Source organism: Culex quinquefasciatus, chromosome 1, assembly GCF_015732765.1.
Source record: "Culex quinquefasciatus strain JHB chromosome 1, VPISU_Cqui_1.0_pri_paternal, whole genome shotgun sequence".
Classification (NCBI taxonomy): Eukaryota; Metazoa; Arthropoda; class Insecta; order Diptera; family Culicidae; genus Culex; species Culex quinquefasciatus.
Window position 1 is genome coordinate 125,459,678 of NC_051861.1, and position 23,735 is coordinate 125,483,412.

General features: G+C 35.4%; 1 protein-coding gene across 9 annotated transcripts in view; it reads left to right on the plus strand.

The window, feature by feature from the left end:
- Positions 1-8,162: 8,162 nt before the first annotated feature.
- LOC6035155 (proline-rich protein 36) overlaps positions 8,163-23,735 on the plus strand; it is a 239,271-nt gene continuing 223,698 nt past the window's right edge. For 5 of the 9 annotated variants that reach the window (XM_038249166.1, XM_038249173.1, XM_038249172.1 and 2 more), the window contains exon 1: positions 8,171-11,202. In XM_038249166.1, coding sequence (XP_038105094.1) covers positions 10,834-11,202 — 369 coding nt within the window. In that variant the 5' untranslated portion in view covers positions 8,171-10,833. Of the gene's footprint in view, positions 11,203-23,735 lie in introns of all 9 variants that reach the window. The other 4 variants (XM_038249170.1, XM_038249167.1, XM_038249168.1 and 1 more) reach the window with 4 other exon arrangements.

Below are 23,735 nucleotides of genomic sequence, written 5' to 3' on the forward strand. Positions count from 1 at the left end.
ACAAAAATACAAAAATACAAAAATACAAAAATACAAAAAAAAATACAAAAAAAAAATACAAAAATACAAAAATACAAAAATACAAAAATACAAAAATACAAAAATACAAAAATACAAAAATACATAAATACAAAAATACAAAACTACAAAAATACAAAAATACAAAAATACAAAATACAAAAATAAAAATACAAAAATACAAAAATACAAAATACAAAATACAAAATACAAAAATACAAAATACAAAATACAAAATACAAAAATACAAAATACAAAATACAAAAATACAAAAATACAAAAATACAAAATACAAAAATACAAAATACAAAAACAAAAATACAAAATACAAAAATACAAAATACAAAAATAAAAATACAAAAATACAAAAATACAAAATACAAAATACAAAATACAAAAATACAAAATACAAAAATACAAAATACAAAAATACAAAATACAAAAATACAAAAATACAAAATACAAAATACAAAAATACAAAATACAAAAATACAAAATACAAAAATACAAAAATACAAAAATACAAAATACAAAATACAAAATACAAAAATACAAAAATACAAAATACAAAAATACAAAAATACAAAATACAAAAATACAAAATACAAAAATACAAAAATACAAAAATACAAAAATACAAAAATACAAAAATACAAAAATACAAAAATACAAAAATACAAAAATACAAAAATACAAAAATACAAAAATGCAAAAATACAAAAATATAAATATATAAAAATATAAAAATATAAAAATATAAAAATATAAAAATATGAAAAAATAAAAATATTAAAATATTAAAATATTAAAATATTGAAATATTAAAATATTAAAATATTAAAATATTAAAATATTAAAATATTAAAATATTAAAATATTAAAATATTAAAATATTAAAATATTAAAATATTAAAATATTAAAATATTAAAATATTAAAATATTAAAATATTAAAATATTAAAATATTAAAATATAAAAATATTAAAATATAAAAATATTAAAATATTAAAATATTAGAATATTAAAATATTAAAATATTAAAATATTAAAATATAAAAATATTAAAATATTAAAATATCAAAATATTAAAATATCAAAATATTAAAATATTAAAATATCAAAATATTAAAATATTAAAATATTAAAATATTAAAATATTAAAATATTAAAATATTAAAATATTAAAATATTAAAATATTAAAATATTAAAATATTAAAATATTAAAATATTTAAATATTAAAATATTAAAATATTAAAATATTAAAATATTAAAATATTAAAATATTAAAATATTAAAATATTAAAATATTAAAATATTAAAATATTAAAATATTAAAATATTAAAATATTAAAATATTAAAATATTAAAATATTAAAATATTAAAATATTAAAATATTAAAATATTAAAATATTAAAATATTAAAATATTAAAATATTAAAATATTAAAATATTAAAATATTAAAATATTAAAATATTAAAATATTAAAATATTAAAATATTAAAATATTAAAATATAAAAATATTAAAATATTAAAATATTAAAATATTAAAATATTAAAATATTAAAATATTAAAATATTAAAATATTAAAATATTAAAATATTAAAATATTAAAATATTAAAATATTAAAATATTAAAATATTAAAATATTAAAATATTGAAATATTAGAATATTAAAATATTAAAATATTAAAATATTAAAATATTAAAATATTAAAATATTAAAATATTAAAATATTAAAATATTAAAATATTAAAATATTAAAATATTAAAATATTAAAATATTAAAATATTAAAATATTAAAATATTAAAATATTAAAATATTAAAATATTAAAATATTAAAATATTAAAATATTAAAATATTAAAATATTAAAATATTAAAATATTAAAATATTAAAATATTAAAATATTAAAATTTTAAAATTTTAAAATTTTAAAATATTAAAATATTAAAATATTAAAATATTAAAATATTAAAATATTAAAATATAAAAATATAAAAATATAAAAATACAATAATACAATAATAGAATAATACAAAAACACTAAAATACTATAATTTTTAAATACTACGATATTACAATATGTTTGATCTAAACAATTTCAAGACGGTGAGATAGCCGAGATGGTTGGGGCGTGGACTTGGTTATCTGGATATGACTTTCACCAGAATATTGTTATTTTTGGGGTGTCAAAATATCTTTATTCTTTTTGTTAACACGTTTTCTCACGCTTTTGTTTACAATGGTGATGTGCAAGCGATTTTGCCATCGGTTTTTTGGAAATATTTGTTTAAATAAAACACAACAATAAAAAAATATCGAAATGAAAATAGATGACAAAGTTTTCAAAATCTGCCAAATTTAGAAAATTTATTTAAAAAATATATTCAAAAAACTTAATAAGGGCCAAACATAATTGACAACAATCATTAAAATATACGAAAACGCACCAGTTAACAGAATAATCCAAAATGACAAATTCAATAAAATTTACAAAAACGACAAAATAAACAAAAATTACAATTAAAAAATAGGCAAAATTGACAAAATCTTCCAATTTGCCAGAATCAACCATATTGCCAAAATTTACGAAATTGACAATAATGAAAAAAATGAAAAAATTGATAAAATTTACTAAATTTTCCAAATTGTATTGCTTATTTTAGGTATGTCATTATTTGTCATATTTTTTTAAGTTTAAAAATGGTTTGAAAATAACATGGCTGATCCCCGTTCCAGGATTGGAATATGTATTACCAAATCGATACCAACACAGAAACTCGGACCCACTCTTCTACAACAACTTCACCACAGTCCATAAAGCAAATTGTTTTTTTTTTCCTTCCTTTCATTAAATCCACGCACACTTAACATCGACCGGACTCAACCCTCGTTCCACCTTGCAGAAAAGCAAAAAAAAAACTAAATGCCTCACCACTGTCGATGGCAACTGTCTACGTGGCAGCAAAAGCTTCACCGGTTCTTCCGAAGAGGGAAGGATTTCATTCCAGCGCGTTTGTTCGTATCTGCCGTGGGTCTGTGGCCCGTCAATAACAATAATAATAAAAACCACAACACGGCGAACGTTTTGCCCCCCTCTTCTCGGCGCATCGGATAATGATAGTGTTCAATGCCAAATATCATCAGCCTTTGCTCTGCTAGTGGACTTGTCCAAAGCTTTGACCTGAGCAGGACGACAGTCATCAGACGACGACGACACCCAACTTTATCACTATCATCACTGGATGGAGGTTGTATGGCAATCATAAAAACGTTTCACATAAGGTTAATATTAGAGGAAGTTTCGTAGCATACTGTAGCTTTCATTAGCTTTCAATTCACTAAAGGATTTGTGATATTTTTTTACAATTTCTTCAAGAAGTTAAAAGATGTTAAAAGACAACAACGTTTTGATTTTCGTCGACATGCCATCCAAGCTAAATAGCCAAGAAGTGATCTAAATCTTGTTAGCAAAAGTAAAATCTCAACATAGCCCAATCCATAACTATCTAGCATGGGTGGCACGTCGACTAGAATGCTTCCGATAGAATTTTGTAATTTGTCGCATATTTTGGTCCATTTAAATCGCCGAATCGTTCAAAAATAATACCATTTTTGCTTCCTATCGGTTCAAGCTAAAGCTCTGAGAAAACGGAAAAAATGTCCACTGCATAGCTACTAAGCTTGGTTGGCACGTCGACGATTAAGCAATTAATGATTTACATGCGCATATTAAATTGTCAAAATTTACAAAATTGTCAAAATTGTAAAAATTTCAAAGTTGTCAAAATTGACAAAACTGTTAAAATTTTCAAAATTGTCATAATTGTCAAAATTGAGAGCTTGAAAAAATTGACAAAATAATCAAAATTGACATTAATAACACAATGTATTTCTTATGGAGCGAACTGTCAAAAACTGCTCGACTGCGGGACAAAAATAATAAAATTGACCATTCTTTCAAAATTGTCATAATTGTCATAATTGTCCAAATTGTCAAAATGGTCAAAATTGTAAAAATTGTTAAAATTGTCAAAGTTGTCAAAATAGCTACAGAGCTTTGTTGGCACGTCGACGATAAAGCAAAAAGCTTTCAATTAATGATTTACATGCGCATATTAAATTGTCTAAATTGTCAAGATTGTCAAAATTTCAAAGTTGTCAAAAATGACAACATTGTCAAATTTTTTAAAATTGTTATAATTGTCAAAATTGAGAGCTTGAAAAAATTGACAAAATAATCAAAATTGACATAAATAACACAATGGAGCACTTCCATTTCGTCGCCATCGTGCTAACTTGTCGTACGTGCATTTTGGGCCAAATTGAGTTAAGAACGCCATTTTGTGCAGCTCACAATGCCTCACCTTTTGACCTTCACAGATCCCCAAAATTCGATTTCAATCCTGAGATATTCAACAAAAACCGAAAAACTCCGTGCATTTTTGTCACTTTACATATGAAAGTAGTTTCAATCTTGTCGTGCTATCTTGTCACTCCATGAAAATTGATGTAAGTGCGACAAAAGGCCAAAGGGATTTCAGGCCAGGAAAGTCAGGATGCGTTTGTCGCACGTACAAGCTAGACTACCGTAAACATTTGTAATTATAACTCGGGACTCCAGCAACCAACTTGAACCAAACTTCGGGACAATGCACAGAATGGTCAGCCAAACAAAACGTGTTTGTTATTGTTTACATTGCGTGCGCTCGTTTTTGTATATTCAAGGTCAAACATTAAAACGCGTTTTTCTCGGAACGTCAAAATGGCGGGTGCGACAAGATAGCACGACGACGTCGATTTGAGCAGTTTTTGCTTTTTTCTACAATGTATTTCTTATGGAGCGAACTGTCAAAAACTGCTCGACTGCGGGTGCTCCATTGACAAAAATGAACAAATTTTAAAAAATTGTCATAATTGTCAAAATTGACAAAATTTTCAAAATTGTCATAATTGTCATAATTGTCAAAATTGACAAAAATAACATAATAAATTGACAAATTTGACAAAAATGACAAAATTGCCAAAATTGTCAAAAATGTCAAAATTGCCAAAATTTTCAAAATTGTCATTATTGACATAATTTTCATAATTGTCAATATTTTCAAAATTTTCAAATATGCCAAAATTGTCGAAATAGTCAAAATTTTCAAAATTGTCAAAATTGACAAAATGGTCAAAATTGTCGAAATTGACATAATTTTCCAAATTGTCAAAATTGTCAAAAATGTCAAAATTTTCAGTATTGCCAAATTGTCATAATTGTCAAAATTGACAAAACTGACAAAATTAACAAATTGATAAAATTGTCTAAAATGTCAAAATGTCAAAATCAAATTGTCCAAATTGTCGAAACTGTCAAAATTTTCCAAATTGCCGAAAATGACAAAATTTTCAATATTTTCAACATTGTCAAAATTGTCAAAATTTTCAAAATTTTTAAAATTGGCAAAATTGTCAAAATTGCCGACATTGTCAAAATTGTCAAATTGTTAAAATTGTCATAATTGTCTAAAATTGTCAAAATTGACAACATTGACAAGATTGACAAAATGGTCAAAACTGTCAAAATTGACAAAAATGACATAATTGACAAAATGATAAAATTGACAAATTTGACAAAAATGACAAAATTTACAAAATTTACAAAATATACACAATTTACAAAATTTTCAAAATTTGCAAATTGACAAAATTGTCAATATTATCAAAATTGACTTAATTGGCAAAATTGGCAAAATTGTCAAAATTTTAAAAATTGTCAATATCGTCAATATTGTCAAAATTGACAAAATTGAAATTTTTCAAAATTGTCATAATTGTCATTATACAGCCATTCCACGTCAAACAGGAAGTCTCAAAATCAAAACTGCTTCGATTTGGCTCAAATTTGGAGTGGGGGTTCTTTGGCCCAAATAATTAGACCCGTAGTTTTTTGTTTGGCGATTAGGGTGGTCCTATCCGAAAAAGGGTGATCCAAAAAATTGCGTTTTTCGTCGATTTTCGCAAAAACCACAATTTTCAACAAATCATATCTCCGGAACGGCTGAACCAAATTTGGAGCGCCACAATTCGAAAGAAAGGTTTTAAGTTGGGTTTTTAAGGAAAAATATGTTGAGGTCCAAAAAAACTAGCTGAATATTTGAAAAGGTCCTATGAAAATTTCATTTGCCGATTTCAAGGTCTCGGGACCAAAGAGCCTATGTCTGAAAATATTTTTCCCTGATTCCTTGTAATATTTTACATAACATTTCAAAAAATTGCGAATATCCATTAACACGTTTCGGAGATATGATTTTTTGAACATAAAAACCGGGTTTTTCAACGCGCCGCGCGCAAAAACTGAAAAATGACGAAAACGGGTAAAAATCAACTTTTTGAAAAATGCAATTTTTTGGATCACCCTATTTCGGATAGGACCACCTTAATCGCCAAACAAAAAAATACGGGTCTAATTATTTGGGCCAAAGAACCCCCACTTCAAATTTGAGCCAAATCAGAGCAGTTTTGATTTGGAGACTTCCTGTTTGACGTGGAATGGCTGTATATTCAAAATTGACATAATTTTCAAAATTGTCATAATTGTCAAAATTGACAAATTTGACAAAAATGACAACATTGTCAAAATTGTCAAAATTGACAAAATTGCCAAAATTGCCAAAATTGTCAAAATTGACAAAATTAACAAAATTGTCAAAGTTGACAATATTTTCAAACTTGTCAAAATTGAGAAAATTGTCAAAATTGGCTAAATTTTAATTTTTTTTAATTTTCAAAATTTTAAAAATTTTAATATTTTTTAAATTTCAAAAATTTCCAATTGACAAAATTGATTAAATTGACGAAATTAACAAAATTTACAAAAATAACAAATCTGACAAAATTTTTAAACTTGACAAAATTGACCAAACTGGCAAAATAGACAAAACTGACAAAATGAAAAAAATACAAAATTGTTTAAATTTTCAAAATTGTTAAAATTGTCAAAATTATTAAAATTGTCAAAATTGACAAAATTATCATGATTGATAAAATTGATCAAATTGACAAAATAGCCAAATCGTCAAAATGGACAAAATTATAAAAATTGACTAAATTTTAAAAAAAGTCAGAGTTGACAAAATTTCAAAACTCACAAAATTCATAAAATTGACATCTTGACGAAGTGAACAAAGTTAACAAAATTGACGAAATTGGCAAAAGGTAAATCATCTGCTCCTCTTCTTCACCCACCAAGCAACGGAATTCCAAAAATCCCTCAATGACACCCACGCGCGCTCGCGAAGGCTCCCCTTCCAAGTAGGAGAGAAGAGCCCCTTTACGCCGAAAAAAAACCACCCACGATTCACGGTTGGGGGCGCTCAATCTCCCCTTTCATGAAACCATTCATCAAAAGATCAGGAGAGCATCTCGCCGAAACAACAACAACAACAAAAAAGGAGGCAAATTGAAAAAGAAAAAAAAACAGAGTAGGCTATAAACAAAATCAATATTCATCTGATAATCGCGAGAGAGAGAAGAAAAATAAGAGAGAGCGCGCGCGTCGTTGACACTTCCTCGCGAGTGTCATTTTCAAGTGTCGCGCGACACGTAGATTTGCGACACACCAGCGCTAGAACCACTCAAGAATGATGGCGAAAGAGGAGAAAGAGAAGGCCATGGAAAGTTTGGAGATCGATGGGAGATCGCTTGGCATGCTTTAATTGAATTTGAGCACGAGATTGCACCAGATTGAGAGAGGGAAGGGAAGGGATGAGAGAAGGAGGGTAATTTCGAGTGTTTTGTTCAGTCATTTAATGAGTTGAAATTAATCAACTCGAAGGTTGCAAGGGAGAGAAAAAAACGAAACAAACGAACACCACAGTGGGTTTCCAGGACGGCAACCTTGACGCGTTAAATTTTTGCGCGATGTGTCAAAGTGACGGCTGACAGCTGCACGAGCGCTGTATTGGTGAAGTTGATAGATGGTCTGGGCGCACTGTTCCGTGTCGAGCAGAGCAGGCAGCCATGGCTGCCAACCGCGGTGCGTTGAAGAGCTGGTGCTCCCTCCTGCTCTAGCTGCCGCACCGCTGGCAGCACTGGTCAGCAAATTTCTTTGTCTTGCTCAAGAGGAGCGTTCCGAGCGCCCGTGTATGACAGGAGAGAAACAGAGAGCACCCGTCGAGGAGAGGACGTCCACGGACCTGCACAGTTTTGGTGTCGCGTTTTTTGTTGTTTCGCACGGTACGACGGTGCCGGAAAAGTGTTCCGCGTGACACGCCGGAACCTGCGCTAGCCTCCGCGGACGTGCGTTCGCGTCACGGTGCCCGTTCCGAGCCAACATTTTGCGGTTCCAATCGGACGGGGAAGGGACGGAGAAAAATCCTTCCCCGCGCGAGACACCCTCTTCGAGTTGTGATTGTGGTGGTGGTTTTCCAAAAAAAAAAAACACTCCTTCACCAATACGAGTACACACGGTGGAGAGTGAGGTGTTGCGATCAAAGCAAGCGGCAACGCAACGCAACGCGACGCGCGTGTAGTGGTGACAGATGCCAAAGCAGCATGAGACAGTGCTGCCAGCTGGGCTGCTGATCGTTGAACGAGTCGACGCCCGTGTCAAGCGTGAGCCTGTATTGGTGCGGCATCCCAGCAGGCCGTGGTGTACGTGCCGGACTGCCGTTTTCTCCACTGCTCTGCTTATGTTGGCAATATTGTGTTTTCATCGAGTATAGATGTGAATCTGTCGAGTGTTAGAATACATACACAGACGGGAGACGACAGCAGGGAGAAAAGTTGCGAGATACACGGATCAACGGATCGAGCCCCTCGGAAGCACGGACGCAACGGGTTCCCGGCAGGGATGCTTCGAGGACACCGCGATTGATGCCACAAACTTGAAGGAACGCTGAAGGAAGACTGTCAAGAAACATCACCGCGACACAGATTAGGAGGAGCGGTCAGCGGTGGCAGAAGTGTAGAAGAGAGTGTTAATAACCTCTGGATCTGTGCAGCACACAAGAGGGTTCAGAAGAAGTGGTGAGCGAAGCAAGCGGTGAGAGAACCGCGACGACGACGACAGCAAGAGTGATCGTGGAATCGTCATTGAAGGAAAAACGCAAGATGTGAATGGTCGTGCGCGTTCGGTCTGTCAAAGTCATCTGTCAAAAAAAGGGAACACACAGTGGTGTAGTGATCAAACGTTGCGTCGGGAACAGCAAAAAGGTTCGATTGGTTCGAAGAACCAACAGAATCGACCACAGTGTGGAATCGCGGTGACGGTCAGTCAGTCAAGTCTCTGTGTACAAACACACGACCCTTCAAGCGCTGGCTCGGGAGAGCAGTGGTAGTGGTGGTGACGGCGTGTGTGAAGTTTTGCATGAAGCCGAGCGGCGCTGTATTGGTGCAGTCGGGGCCAGAAACGCGTTTGGCGCCGCGCTAGTGTGCGTGCGACGGTGTATCGAGCCGTGGTGTTCTGCTACACGCAGCAGTGTATCGCCGTCTTCGTCTTCGCAGTAGCAAAAAAAAAAGAACTCTGTGTACATTCGGATGGGAAAAATCATGTTTTTCTAAACTATTTCGGGTGAATCGGACCGCTCCGGAACCGTCTCCAAGACCCTCGGAACAGGAAACGGCAAACGCGCGCGTTGCCGAAACGTCGACCAATTGTGCAAGTGGATATCCAGCAGCTATCCCGCAGGATTGTGTGTTGGTGCGCTGCAAAACTCGGGAAGGCCACAAGGCAGTGAGGAATCTCCATTTGGTGGAAGATCCGTGAAGAAACCATCGCCAAGAAGGTGGAGGCAACGGCGTACACAGACCAAAGGGGAAACGGCTAGCCGCCGTGTACACGGCAGAGTGGATGGTAGAAAGTCGTGTGTACTTTTTATTTCCCTTTGGTCACCACCACCGTCTTCTTCGTCGTCGACTTCTTGTGGCCGCCGTGGTGAAGACAGTTCGTAGAACTCACGCACGGCGGTGAAGAGGCGGTGTGCGGAAGAAGAAGCAGAGGAAAACGTCAACGCCAGCAGAGTGTGTGGTGTAGTAGGCGCTGGAAGTGTTCGGTCAGCACGCAGAAAAGTTTTTCGGAAGTACACGATTAAAACCTGGGAAGAGGATCTCCCCGCAATCGCGGTGTGTGTCGTCCAGGAGGAAGAGTCCGCGCGCGTACGGGTGTGTGAGTGTGGAGGTGCGTGCAGAGGAGCGTTGTGTGCGTGCGGAGAATCGCAAAATCGCTGGAAAAACAAGGAAGAACCCACCCGCGAATCGCCGAGGTGGCCAGATAATCAATCAAACCGAGATATCCGAGGTTCGGTGGAAAAGCGTGCCAAGTGAAGTGAAGTCCTACTCCTCCACCTCCTCCTCCGTTCTGGGGTCGTGAAGTTGCGATTTCATCGCGGTGTGTGTGCCGTAGTGTGCGTGTGTACGTCCGTCTCCATCCATTGTTATCTGGAAATCGATTGACGAGAACGACGTCGCGCTTGTCAACTGTTCATCCTTCGATACAACACACAGCGGAAAAAAAGTGAGCGAAGAAAAAAAAGGAAGAAGCAAAAATAATGAAATAATTCATTTTGATGGTTCTATGAAAATAGTCACCTTGAAGGTATTAAGGCAACCGTGAGCTTCTGGTTCCGAAGAAGAAGTTTTGCACAAGCAGTGCCCCAGCTCCAGCGTGAGTTTGTGTGTCCGTCAGTCAGTGTATCAGAGTGTGTGTGTGTTTATCAGAGAGAGGCAAATGTGTATGAAGCAACAACAACAACAACAACAGCAAAGGCAAGTGGTCCCCCGTAGTCAATAATGTGTCCCGGGTGTCGCGGGGTCAAGCCATGGAAATAGATGTGAAGCAGAGTAAGCAACGCAACAAACGACGGGAACGGGCCCAACGTATGATAGCGGAGCGGGATAAGGATGCGGCGGCCGTCGATGGTGCTGCGGGCGGTGTCGGGGGCCCGACCCCGCTGCTGTCGGTGTCCGCGACCGGTGGTGGGGTCGGTGGAACCGGAGGAGGCACCGGCGGCCTGTCCAGTCCGACCGACGACAGCGCCGACGAGGACATGCCGGTGTGCCGGGAAAAGCCGCCGCGGCCGCAGCACGTGCGCCGCAAGCGCAAGGAGAAGGACATGTCGCCGGTCCTCGAGGAGGACATCGTCGACGGGTTCGCGATTCTCGCGTTCAAAACGTACGAGGATCTAGAGGTGAGTGGTCGTTGTGCTACAGACATTGTTGCTTTTTCAGCTGTTGCCGAGAAGTTCTTACTAACGTAATTCTAAATTACATGGGTTTCCTATGGGGGATGGGCCAAATGCCAGAAAGTCATTCGCCAGAATGTTGTTTGCCAGAACACCAAATGCCTGAAATTCAATCGCCAGAAAATGTACACATTCTTCATATTCCCATTAAACTGTTTCCACTTCACTTAATTCCATTTTCTTCCTGTTGGTATATCAATGTTGAAGTCCGTGTTATGGAACTTTGCAGTTATTTCCTTATCGTTTAGATGCCACTATCACTTTCAACTGTTTCACTGCACTTGAGCCAAGAACGTTTCACTTACCTTCATTTCCTTATCGATGTCACTTTCACTTCAAACTGTTTTCACTTCACTTAATTCCATTTTCTTCCTGTTGGTATATCAATGTTGAAGTCCGTGTTAGAGAACTTTTATCTTATTTTCTTATAGATGAGCTGTCGCTTTCACTAGAAACTGTTTTCACTTCACTTGATTCCATTTTCTTCCTGAGGGTATATCAATGTTGAAGTCCGTGTTAGGGAACTTTTAACCTTTTTTCTTGTATTCCACTTCAAAATATGTTCACTTCACTTTAATAAATTTTCTTCCTGAGGGTATATCAATGTTGAAGTCCGTGTTAGAGAACTTTTCACTTACTTTCTTATCGATGCCATGTCACTTTCATTTAAAATTGTTTGCACTTCACTTTAATCAGTTTTCTTCCTGAGGGTATATCAATGGTGAAGTCCGTGTTTGGGAACTTTTCACTTACTTTCGAAGAGATGCCACTTTCACTTAAAACTGTTTCACGTCACTTGATTCGATTTTTCTTCCTGAGGTTATATCAATGTTGAAGTCCGTGTTAGGGAACTAAATAATAATAATAATAATGAAAAAACGATATGATATGATTTTATTTTATTTTCATTATCTGGAATCATTTTTGGTTGTAAAGAGATAATTGATCTTCAAACTGTGTTAAATGTTAGTTGAGGAAAATCTTCTATTTTGGATGGTTAAAGATTTAAATTGAATTCCGTCCGAAAATTATTTAAAGAAAAAAAATCAAGCTTGCATTATCGAAAGCACTTATATTTGTTTGTTAGGGCAGTGACAGAAATTTAATAAAATTATAAATTGAAAGAATTAAAAGAATCAAGAGATTTAAATAATTTAATAACAAAATTAAAAAAAAATTAGCGTCTGGTACGGTATGTCCACACATCCTTCCTCCCCTGTAGATTCTGTGAAATGTGATCCGTTCTCAGAATCCTCTCTGCGGTAAACACAACGCAGTTGGGCTGGCCGCTTTAATTTTTGCAATACATTTCCGGGTGTTCTCGGATGTACGGCAATTCATTATAATGACAAGAAAAGTGCTATAAGGGCGTAATCTAATCACAAGAGATTCCAGAAACGTGTTTTAAAATGCATTTTACACTAGTTCTTCAAAAAAAAGTAAGATAGCACGAAAACAAAAGTTTTAGCGAAAAAAAATATGTTGCGATCGAGAATCTCGAAAATTTTCAAAAGCTCAAAAAAGTTTAAGTCAACCCAAACATGCTTAAAATTATGCTAAACGCATGGGAATGGGAAATTTCTATTGAAATTATAAAGTTTTTTGAAATAATATTTTTTTACCCATGATTTTTTGGGCCAGACTTATAACAAAATAGTAGGTCTATTCCCGTACTGCAGAATTCTGCAATTCTGCACAAAAACGGCAGCAGAGCATTCCCGTACTTTTCTGCAACAAAAGTAACTTTTCTCTCAGGCAGAACTTCTGCAGTGAGAGAGGTAGAAGTTGCAGCGCAACCGTTCCCATACTTTTCTGCAAGCTCTCTCTTCTCTTTCTTGTTGAAAAGTTACTGCAATTTGGTGTGATGGATGTTGAGTACACGCTTACATAAAATTTGCAAGTTGGGTGATATCAAGCATGTAATAATAAATGATTTTGGGGTAGATTTTTTTATGTCTGGTTATATTGAAAACGTTTTTTTATGTTTACGATTTCAGGCTTAGTTCATTCATGTAAATGATAAAGTGATTTTTTAGTGTTTATTTTTTATTTTTTACCTGATAAAAACGGCTAGTACTTCAACAAAACAAAATGTTTTATAAAAACAAATTGTTTTAAAAACTTTTAAAAGACACCTTTCTTTTGAGATTAATAATTTCAAATAAATATTTGTTTAGAAATAACTTTTGATCTTAAATTGATTTTGAATTTAGTATATATTTAGTAGTGTTAAAATAATAGGTAAATTTAATTGGCAAATAATAAATTGTACCTTTAACAATACTACCAATTTGTACTCTTATATGAACAAAAAAAATGATGTAATTTTATCAAAAATAAAATTCTGAAACTCTGAAATTCTTGAATTCTTAAATTCTTAAATTCCTAAATTCTCAAATTATTAAATTCTTAAGTTCCTAAATTCTCAAATTCTTCGCAATCTTGATTCATAAAAAACACACATTTTTTGGAGTCATATTTTAGGTGAGAAAATTAAATTTAGAGGATTTAGAGATTGGAAATTTGGACTGAATCTTTTTTATTTATGTTTGAGTTTTAAAATTTTTGGTTAACAGAATTTTTTAGTTTTACTTATTTTTCAAATTATTATTTCTTTAATTTTCATTCTTATTATTTTTAACTGCTGCTTTCGAATTTTTGGTGTTCTGAACTCATAAATATTCAAACTTTTTTTTTCTATCTTTTTTTTCAACCTTTCTTTTTTTATTTTGAATTTTCAAAATTAAGATTCTTTTGAAATTTTAAACATTTTGTTTTGTTTTTTTTTTTTTTTTGCTTTGAATTTGTGATTTATTACTCTTTTTTATATTTTTCTGATATAATTATTTGCATTTTTAAATTTCTCAAATATCTGATTTATGTTTTTTGAAAGTTTCTCAATTTGAAATTAATAGTTTTTTTATATTTTTTATTATGGGTTTCTTAATTTCCAGATTTCTTAATTCAAGTTTTTCAAAAAATTTGGATTATTTTTTTTCAAATTTGTCAATTTTGCTGCGTCACCCTTGTTCTTTCATGTGACATCCAGTCGTAATTTATTTATGTTATTATGAATAATCTTTCAAACATTCTGCAATTAAAACATGTGGTTTTGTTCCTTTCTATATTAAACCTATGTTTGTTTTTTTTTAATCATATTTATTAAACGTACCTGCCACTCTAATTTGTAAAATTGTTTACCTAATGTACACAATTTGAGTTGTTTCTAATATTAATTTCTACCTAAGCATAATTAATTTCTAGTTGCTTAATAAATAATACATCCTTGATTTTTTAAATAAAACGTTGTACTGCATAAAAAATAATATCCCCGTTATAAGGCTTTCTAGTCACAAATTTACCAACACATTCAAAGTATGTTTACATGACAGCTGGACGATTGTTTGCATCAGGTTTCCTATCTCTTTCTAGCAAAAGTTTTTTGTCAAGAAACTTCTAGCTGGTTTTTTTGACTGACTGCCCGATTTGTCAGCCAACATACTTCGCAGGGCTGTGACAGCTACAGCTCGATCATTGTTTGCATCAGGACACTGTGACGAGGAGTTCGTCATTTTTGAGTTAAATTATATTTTTTTCACTGGGCCTAGAAAGCCTTATAGAGGTAAACTTCTTTCAATCACTTTTTTTGTGAACCATTTGTTTAGTATTTTGAAATAATTAAACAACTTTAATACCCAATTTGATTAAATCCACTCAGCTGTGTACAATATTGCAGAAAAAGTACTGGAACGCGCTTCCCAGGCAAAAGTTTTGCGGTTTCTCTGCTTGCAGAACTTCTGCAAAAGAGAGAGATGAAGAGAGCGAGCTGAAAAGGCTGAAAAGTACGGGAACGTGCTGCAAAAAAGTGACTTATGCTGGCTGCAGAATTCAGCAGAAGCTGCAGAAATTCTGCAATTCTGCAAGTACGGGAATAGACCTAGTATTTTAATGATATCCAAGAATTTTAGAAAGCTACAAGGCAAAAGTCCAAGAAACAAAAATAAAATAATGAAATTTAAGTGATTCAACCAAATTTCAGATACTTGAAGCTATCAAGATATTTAAAAAAAAATGTTAAAACCATTGAAATTTTAGAAATTTAATATAACTAAAAATTAAGAAATTTAAAAATCTACAAAAATCAAAAAAGCAAAATTTATCAAATAAAAAAAATGCATGCTCAATGCATTTGTAAAATGCAACCCTCAATGCTTAGCAACCAAAGAAAAAAAATCCTGAAAATTTTCTAATTTAAGTATAATAATTTGCCAAAATTTTGAAGGAATTAGTTTTTTTTTATTTATTTAATTTGCAATGGTCTTATTCATATTTTTAAATCCTATCAAAAATCAAAGAAGAAGATACACTTGTGTTTTTTTAGCTTATTATGTGAAATTGTTTTAGATTTTGTTTGAATTTTTCATTTCTTCTTAAAACGGTGCGCTGGTCTTCAAAAATTTGTTTTTTCTTAAACCAATTGTGTTTTTTTGGCTTAAATTGGTATGAAACGGTTTATGCCTCAATTTTTTTCAATTTCAATTCGGTTTTATTGGTGAATAATCAAGGTACAATGAGTTATTTTGAAGTGCATAACAGAGTTTTGGAGTTCCTTACAGCTGTGTGTTGCATCATAATCCATTTAGGAACAATTATTTCTTTAACTAAGACACTAGCAAGAGTAAGAAAAAACTATTAAAAAAAAACTTACAGAAATTGCAAAGGAAAGGGGATAGAGGAAGAGAAAGCTTATATCTAGACGGTTTATGCCTCAAATTCATTTGAAAGCACTTTAAATTTACTTTGCAAAATTGCCGAATTAAAATAGAAAATTTATCTGCATTTTTGTAACCGCAAACCAGTCAAAAAATAACCATTATGGAAAAGTGTTTCAGTTTATTGTCGCCAAAGGGTGTATAAATTTTGTTCAAAAAATATCATCGATTTTGAAAATAACAAATACAAACAATGTTTCAGTTAAGTGTTATTTTTTTTATATTTCCGTGAAATTTTATTTTTGATATTTATAACTAGAATATTTTTCTTCCAAAATTATATCAATGTTGAAGTCCGTGTCAGGGAACCTTCAAGTTTCGCTTTCTAATTTGAATAAATTTATCGCAAATCGCGTTGTTCCCTCAAACATTCTAATTGAAATCAATGCCGAAGCGATGGAAGAAAAATTAAGCTATTTAGGCCGTCCCAACGAAGAAATCCATCAATCTTCATGAACCCGCTCCCGTTCGAAACGGTTGACATTCAATCACGTCCTCCTCGGAGCTGGAAGTTGCTCCGTTTCGAGTTCAATTTGCTCAGTGTGCCATCCCATTGACATCGTCGACGGATGTAATACGAAACTTTGGGGAAACTGCTGCGAGATAGAAAGGGAAGTGCCAACTCAATCAATCCATTAACCCTGTGGCGCTGCGCGCCACTCAGCTGGATTTAATTGATTTTCCGTCTGTGGCGTCATTCGTGGAAGGTGGTAGCGCCAGGGTTGACGATAAGAATAATGTAGAGCTCGTCATATTCATCGCAAAAAAGCTGCTATATCGGGGTTTTTACTTGGAAGGATCCTTCTGATAACACAAAAAAGAGAAGAGTTACAGACAGGGACTGAATGTAAATTGGCACTCCCGTTCGTTTTTCAATTTCACTTACCTGCTTCTGAAGTCCACGCTGATGTATCGTGATGTCCGGTTTTATTGATTTGTTTCCATGAGTGGTGAGTTTATGACTTCAATTCACCGTGCAGACCGCTCAAAGTGGGAATTTTATGACAAAAGAAGCGAATTGAGACGCTCCGATTTGCGGTCAGTGACTCTGGTGTGGGTGGTGAGTTGATTGAAAACGATTCTTGGGCGCGCTTTGGCGATGTGGATTTATTGACAGCTGACAGATTGTGGTTTTATTGACAGGTTTAACACTTAATTGTACTTACCGTCTTCTGCGTCAGATTTCGAACATCACTCAAACACTTACCAGATTAAGTCCTTGCCATTACGACTGGTTTCTAGCTTCGTGGAAGTACTTTGATCCTGACGTCCGTAATAGTGGAGGCATGAAAGCAATTTTTCAATAAGTTTCTTCTATCCTGTATTCTTTCTATGTATTTTATTGACAGTTGACAGTATTAAGCCATTGACAGTTCTTATTCTAAGATGTACTTACCAAAAAAAGATTAGCCTCAATCCAGCTTCCACACTATTGTCAAACACTTACCTGAAGTTACACTCGAAGATTTTATTACATACTACATTTTGACGAGGTATATTAAATCTGACGTCCGTAATAGGGAAAACTAAAAAAAAAACGAACCTAAAGCATTTTTTCTCTCTTCACCTTATGTTTTGCTTGAGTATACGAGTTGTACTCAGTGTATTTCTCCTAATTTTCACATTTTGAGATGCTCTTATTAGATTTCACTTGTTAAATTATCCTATCTAACTAATCACAAAACGGAAACGGCTTTCTCTTATACTGCATTTATACTAAGAGTTTATTGACAGTTGACATTTGACAGTATTAGGTTGTTGACAGGTCTTATTTTAAGATGTACTTACCAAAACAGTGATTAACCTCAAATCAGCTTCCACACATCATTCAAACACTTACCTGGAATTTTCACAACATTTAACATTTCCAAGGGGTACATCAAATCTGACGTCCGTGATAGGGAACGTCTCCACCAAATTCTTTCAAGACAGTTCTTCCGTACAGGAAACGCAACCATTAATAACGCGGCAATCACCAGTTGTAAATCTCACCCTACTGACACAGTTTGGCGACTAATTTCCTCTGCTCCAAAACTGGGTCACTCCTAAAAACTCGTTTCCAGCACCCTTCAGGCAATTGCATAACGTCGCGGTGAAATGACAACGACATGACGAGCCGGATTTTTTTTCATTATGAATCTGAAATGCCACCGTACCAACCGCTAATAAAAACCGAAGAAAGTCAACGTACCCTTCGTGTGTTTCCTTTTGATATTTAGCAGCTCTTTCTATGCATGTGCTTGTTTACTTTCGGAGCAGCACATAACCACACTCAGACACCGAGTCCGAGAAAGCAGCAGAAGGTATGGTGTGTGCGGCAGTTAGTTGGCAATCAGAGTGTGGAACACTCCGTTTTTCCGTTGTTTTTACCGCCGGCCTTTGTGTGTGTGAGAGTTTGACGTTTTCCCACCAGCGCGAGTACGTGCGAGTGTGGCATAACAGAAAATAAAAAGGGGCATTCCCCGTTATGTGTGTATCTTTTATGATGCTCACACGCTGCCCGGACAAAACTTTAGCCCGTAAGATTTGTCCGGGGAGAGCAAGTTCAAGTTGGGCTAACCCTCACCTTGAGTTCGCCGGAAATCTGGACGGAGTTCCCAACGATTTGTCGGTAACCCTGAAGAAGACCCGCAAATTCGGTTCGAAACGTTGGTAGGAAGTAAATCACCAACTCGAAATAGAATACAGTTGAGGGTTAACCCCACGTCGCTTCGACGCGCAAGATTGATGGGGTTAAATGTTTCATTAAACTTTTATATTTACATCACTTTACGTGCAAGTTGGGTGCCTCCGCCATTCAGCTCCTGTTGTTATTGTTGTTGTTGAGGATTGACTCTTTTTGCGGAAGAGACCTTCGCGCGCGTTTGAGGTGGTGGGAGATGAAAAAGGGTTTGTACGTGCCACCAGCAGGGTACACGCACCGCTTTCTTGGAAGATCGGAAAGAAGAAGCAGGAAGCTACTTGGGTTGGAACGGATTATGGTTGGGAATCCCGGTTCGGGTAGTGGACAAAAAGTGGCGAACAAGCTAGAGAGGGAGAATAAAAGGAAAAGGGACCTTTGCGAAGATTTGATCCCTGAGATATATCCAGGGAAAGAAGGATGATTTAATAATGGCGCTTGGCCATCCGGAAGGGCGACCAGGGAAGTTGGGATGAAAAAAACGGGTGACAGATTTAGGGTATTTGTTGGCACCTTTTTGCTCCACTGGTAAGATTTGTGTGCGTAGGGTGAAGTTTTTCGTGGAATGTCAAAAGTTTACGAGAAAGGGGAATGATGGCTAGAATTATGAGTGTTTTCTCGAAGCCCCTATTTTTGGTTAATGGAAATCCTATTATCTAATTTTATTGACAGTTATGACAGTTGACAGCTTGTGTTTTATTGACAGTGTTAGTTTTTATCAGTACTTACCAATTTGACTCGTTCTCAGCAACAAATATACTCTTAAACACTTACCTGATGTTCTTCTAATATCTCAAGTTTCGTTGAGGTACCTTGATTCTGACGTCCGTAATAGAGAACGTCTGTTCTAAATTGATCTCCTATTGTTAAGTTACTCTCAGCAACAAATACACACATAAACACTTACCTGATGTTCTTCTAAGATCACAAGTAACGTAGAGGTACCTCGATTCTGGCGTCCGTGATAGAGAACATTTTTTTCAAACTGATCTCTTTATGATAATATTTTGGTTTATAGACATTCCACTATGAACATTTAAGAAACATTTTAGTTTTTTGGTTAATGGAAATCCTATAACCTAATTTATTATTGACAGTGTTAGTTTTTACTCAGTACCTACCGGTTTAACCCGTTCTCTGCAACAAATATACACTTAAACACTTACCTGATATACTTCATAGATGTCAAGTTCCGTTGAGGTACCTTGATTCTGACGTCCGTTATAGAGATCATCTGTTCCAAAATGAGTCCTTATTTTAAAATTTTCAGCTTGACAATAATAACTCGCTTAATTAACACGAACGCCAATCTGTCAGTCGATGTCGCCGGGTCCGTTAATTCGTGCGATTAACCAGGCCCGGATCCGGCAGTGTATAATCGATTTCGGACAGCTAATGAACCTGTCATAAGGGGGCCGATTATCTTGTCATCGCCGCCGAAAATAGCTCGCCTTTATGGTTTACTGGTTTCTTTTCCTCAAGGCAGGCTTTCGAGCAAAACCAGAAGCGGTCAATTTAGGATAGGAGCAATTTTATCACCCAAGCTTCGATTATCTCACGTACGGTTTTGTTTGAGCACCACAAAAAAACTAGTCTTTAACAAACATAAATAAAAAACAACAAACCCAGGTTGAAACACACGCTCGGCACAACAAAACGATTTCGATTGAATAAATTAGTAGCAAATTAGTGTTTTACACCGACGCTGATAGGCACTTTGTCACCGCCGCCGAATAGAGTCGGCAACCGGTGGAATTTTAATCGGGTCCGATCGATTCTGTCACACCACCGACCCGGAGAATGTTGTGACTATTCGTGTCAGTTTATAAAATATTCATAAACTCAGCGAGCGCAGTCGGTGGTGTGTGGTTTCCGAGTTTGTAAGAACACTCGCGGAACTCGAGTGTTTATCAGTGGCGCAAACACACACATTGTTGACGGTTGTGGGTAAATCGCTACAAAAGGTTTCGACCCCGGAGACCTGCCGATAACTGGCGGATTGCCCCACATCGTTGGATTAAAAAGTACGAGCATTGATTGGTGGGAGGGCCAGCTTCCCAGAGTGAAAATTAAATGGATGTCACAACCGGTAATTAATGAAAATGTGGCAGCAATTACGAAATTGTGCACATTCTGCGCATTTTCAGACAGCGCGCTCGGAATTGATCGCCGGAAAGAGCGCGCGCCCGCCGCAAACACTCAGCAAACCGTCATCGATGGCCGACAGAGAGAGCAGCTGGGAAAACAGGGTTAATTTTCCCGCGTGTCGTGGAACATCGGTTTTAACACTCGAACAGAAGCGGGAAATTTGGATTGCAAATTATGGCTCCTCTTGCCCGTTGGTTGGCTGTGTCTGGACGGGATATTGCCCTCTTCCAGGACAATCAATTATTGATCAGACTGCGAAAATTGTGGAACCTGGACAGTTGAAGCAGCTGCCCGTTAGCTTTGTAATTACATGATAAAGACTAAATACGTAAATCTAATATTAAAATCGTTTCTAAAGATTAGAAATGCGTTTTTGATTTTACTTAAATCTGCAGGTTTTATTGACAGTTGGCAGGTTTTGTTTTATTGACAGATATCTTATTCTACGTAATACTTACCATTCAAATCCACTCTACAACGATGATCCCCTGCACTGCATGTCCAAACTAACCCTGATTCTAAAACTTCAAAACTACATAATTGGAAGACTTGGTACCTTGATGTTGAAGTCCGTGTTAGGGAACTTCCTTTAATACTGTGTTAGTTCAGTATCCCAGAGATTTTACTTTTTCTGACACAAATTGTTTTATTGACAGTTGACAGATTTTGTTTACTTGACAATTCTTATTCTAAGTAATACTTACCGACACAAATTTAGCTGCATCTATAGTCAGTTGTCACCGTTCTCGGTAACAAATTTACACTTAAACACTTACCTCATATGCTTTTAAGAAAACAAGTTCCGTTGATGTATATCGATTCTGACGTCCGTGTTAGGGAACGCCTTTTCAAGTTATCCATTCATGTTGAAATTTTGGAATCGATTTTCTACCATTAAGCAGGGAAAATCTAGTTCTTGGGTTAGTGAAATTTCTATTATTTAATTTTATTGACAGTTATGACAGTTGACAGCTTGTATTTTATTTTTTAGTTTTTATTTAGTACTTACCAGTTGAACCCGCTCTCAGCAATACAAATACACACTTAAACATTTACCTGATATGCTTCTTCTAAGATCTCAAGTTTCGCCCAGGTACCTTGATTCTGACGTCCGTAATAGAGGCTCTCTGTTCTCTGTTCTTAAATGATCTCCTTATGTTAAGTTCCTCTCAGCTAAAAATTCACACTTAAACACTTACCTGATATGCTTCTAAGCAAACAAGTTTTGTTGAGGTAGCTCTATTCTGACGTCCGTGTTAGGAAACGCCTTTTCAAGTTATCTCTTCATGTTAAATATTTTGGAATCGATTTTCCGCTTTGGAGCAGGAAAAATCTAGTTCTTGGGTTAGTGAAAATCCTATGATTTAATTTATTGACAGTTATGACAGTTGACAGCATGTATTTTATTAACAGTGTTAGTTTTTATTTAGTACTTACCAGTTGAACCCGCTCTCAGCAATACAAATATACACTTAAACATTTACCTGATATGCTTCTAAGATCTCAAGTTTCGCCGAGGTACCATGATTCTGACGTCCGTAATAGAGAGCGTCTGTTCAAAAATGATCTCCTTATGTTAAGTTCTCTCAGCAAAAAAATCACACTTTAACACTTACCTGATATGCTTCTGAAAAAACATGTTTCGTTGAGGTATCTCGATTCTGACGTCCGTGTTAGGGAACGCCTTTTCTAGTTATCTCTTCATGTTGAAAATTTTAGAATCGATTTTCCACTATGGAGCAGGAAAAAACTAGTTCTTGGGTTAGTGAAAATCCTATGAGTCAATTTATTGACAGTTATGACAGTTGACAGCTTGTATTTTATTGACAGTGCTAGCTTTTATCAGTACTTACCAGTTGAACCCGCTCTCAGCAATACAAATACACACTTAAACACTTACCTGATATGCTTCTAAGATCTCAAGTTTCGCCGAGGTACCTTGATTCTGACGTCCGTAATAGAGAACGTCCGTGTTAGGGAACTTCTTTCAAAGCTCTTCAAGGATTCTGGTTTTGACATAGGTGCTTGAGAAGGCTTCTCTATCACGATTCTAAAGCAGTTTCTCTAAGCTTGTTGTGCACTTTTCGTCTTCAACAGATACAAGCCCGATCAGTGTTGTGATCCCGTCGCAGTCTGATTTCTCACTTCCGGAAATTGCTCCCCATACGGACCGGGCGTCCGGTCCAGCGATGTCTGCTGGATGGGGCGGGCACAACTTCCGGAATAAACTCTCTGACCGGTCAGCGCAATAGCTCCATAAGTCTTCTTTTTTTTTTTGTTGTTGCTGGTGCAGCAAACAAGAAGACACTTGCAGAGAGAGAGACCGGAGGGCAACGCTAAAGTGGATAAAATTAGTTTAAATTGTTTGACACTTTTTTTTTTGCTCTGCCTCTTCGTTGCAAGAGGTTCGACCCAGGCTTGGCACACACAAGAAGCCAGAACGAATCGGTATCATTCTGCAATACTGAGCTGCAGCCAACCAGTTTTTGTCTTGTCTTTGGAGGACTCACACACGCTACACGTTCGACTTCTTGTGCGAGCGGTGTCTGGTCGATGCCTTTTCGGCACTGTGAGAAACTTTGTGTTAGTAATTGACTGACAGATTGTGGTTATTGACAGAACTTATGCTACGTGGTACTTGCCTGAAGTTTGCTGGAACATGGCTCAGTCAACTCAGCGTTGGTTGTCCTAGCGCCTCAACTCTGAAGTCCGTAATTGAAACGTTTCGTACTGTGTACTCCACACACGAGTCCGGAGTTCCGGAGCACGTTCGGTTCGAATCTGGGGCTGGCTTTTGGCACTTGTCATTCTCGGTTTGTGAGCTGTGTGTGAGGTCGGACGAAGGCAGGGGGTAGATACAAGGTTGCTAATCCACTCAA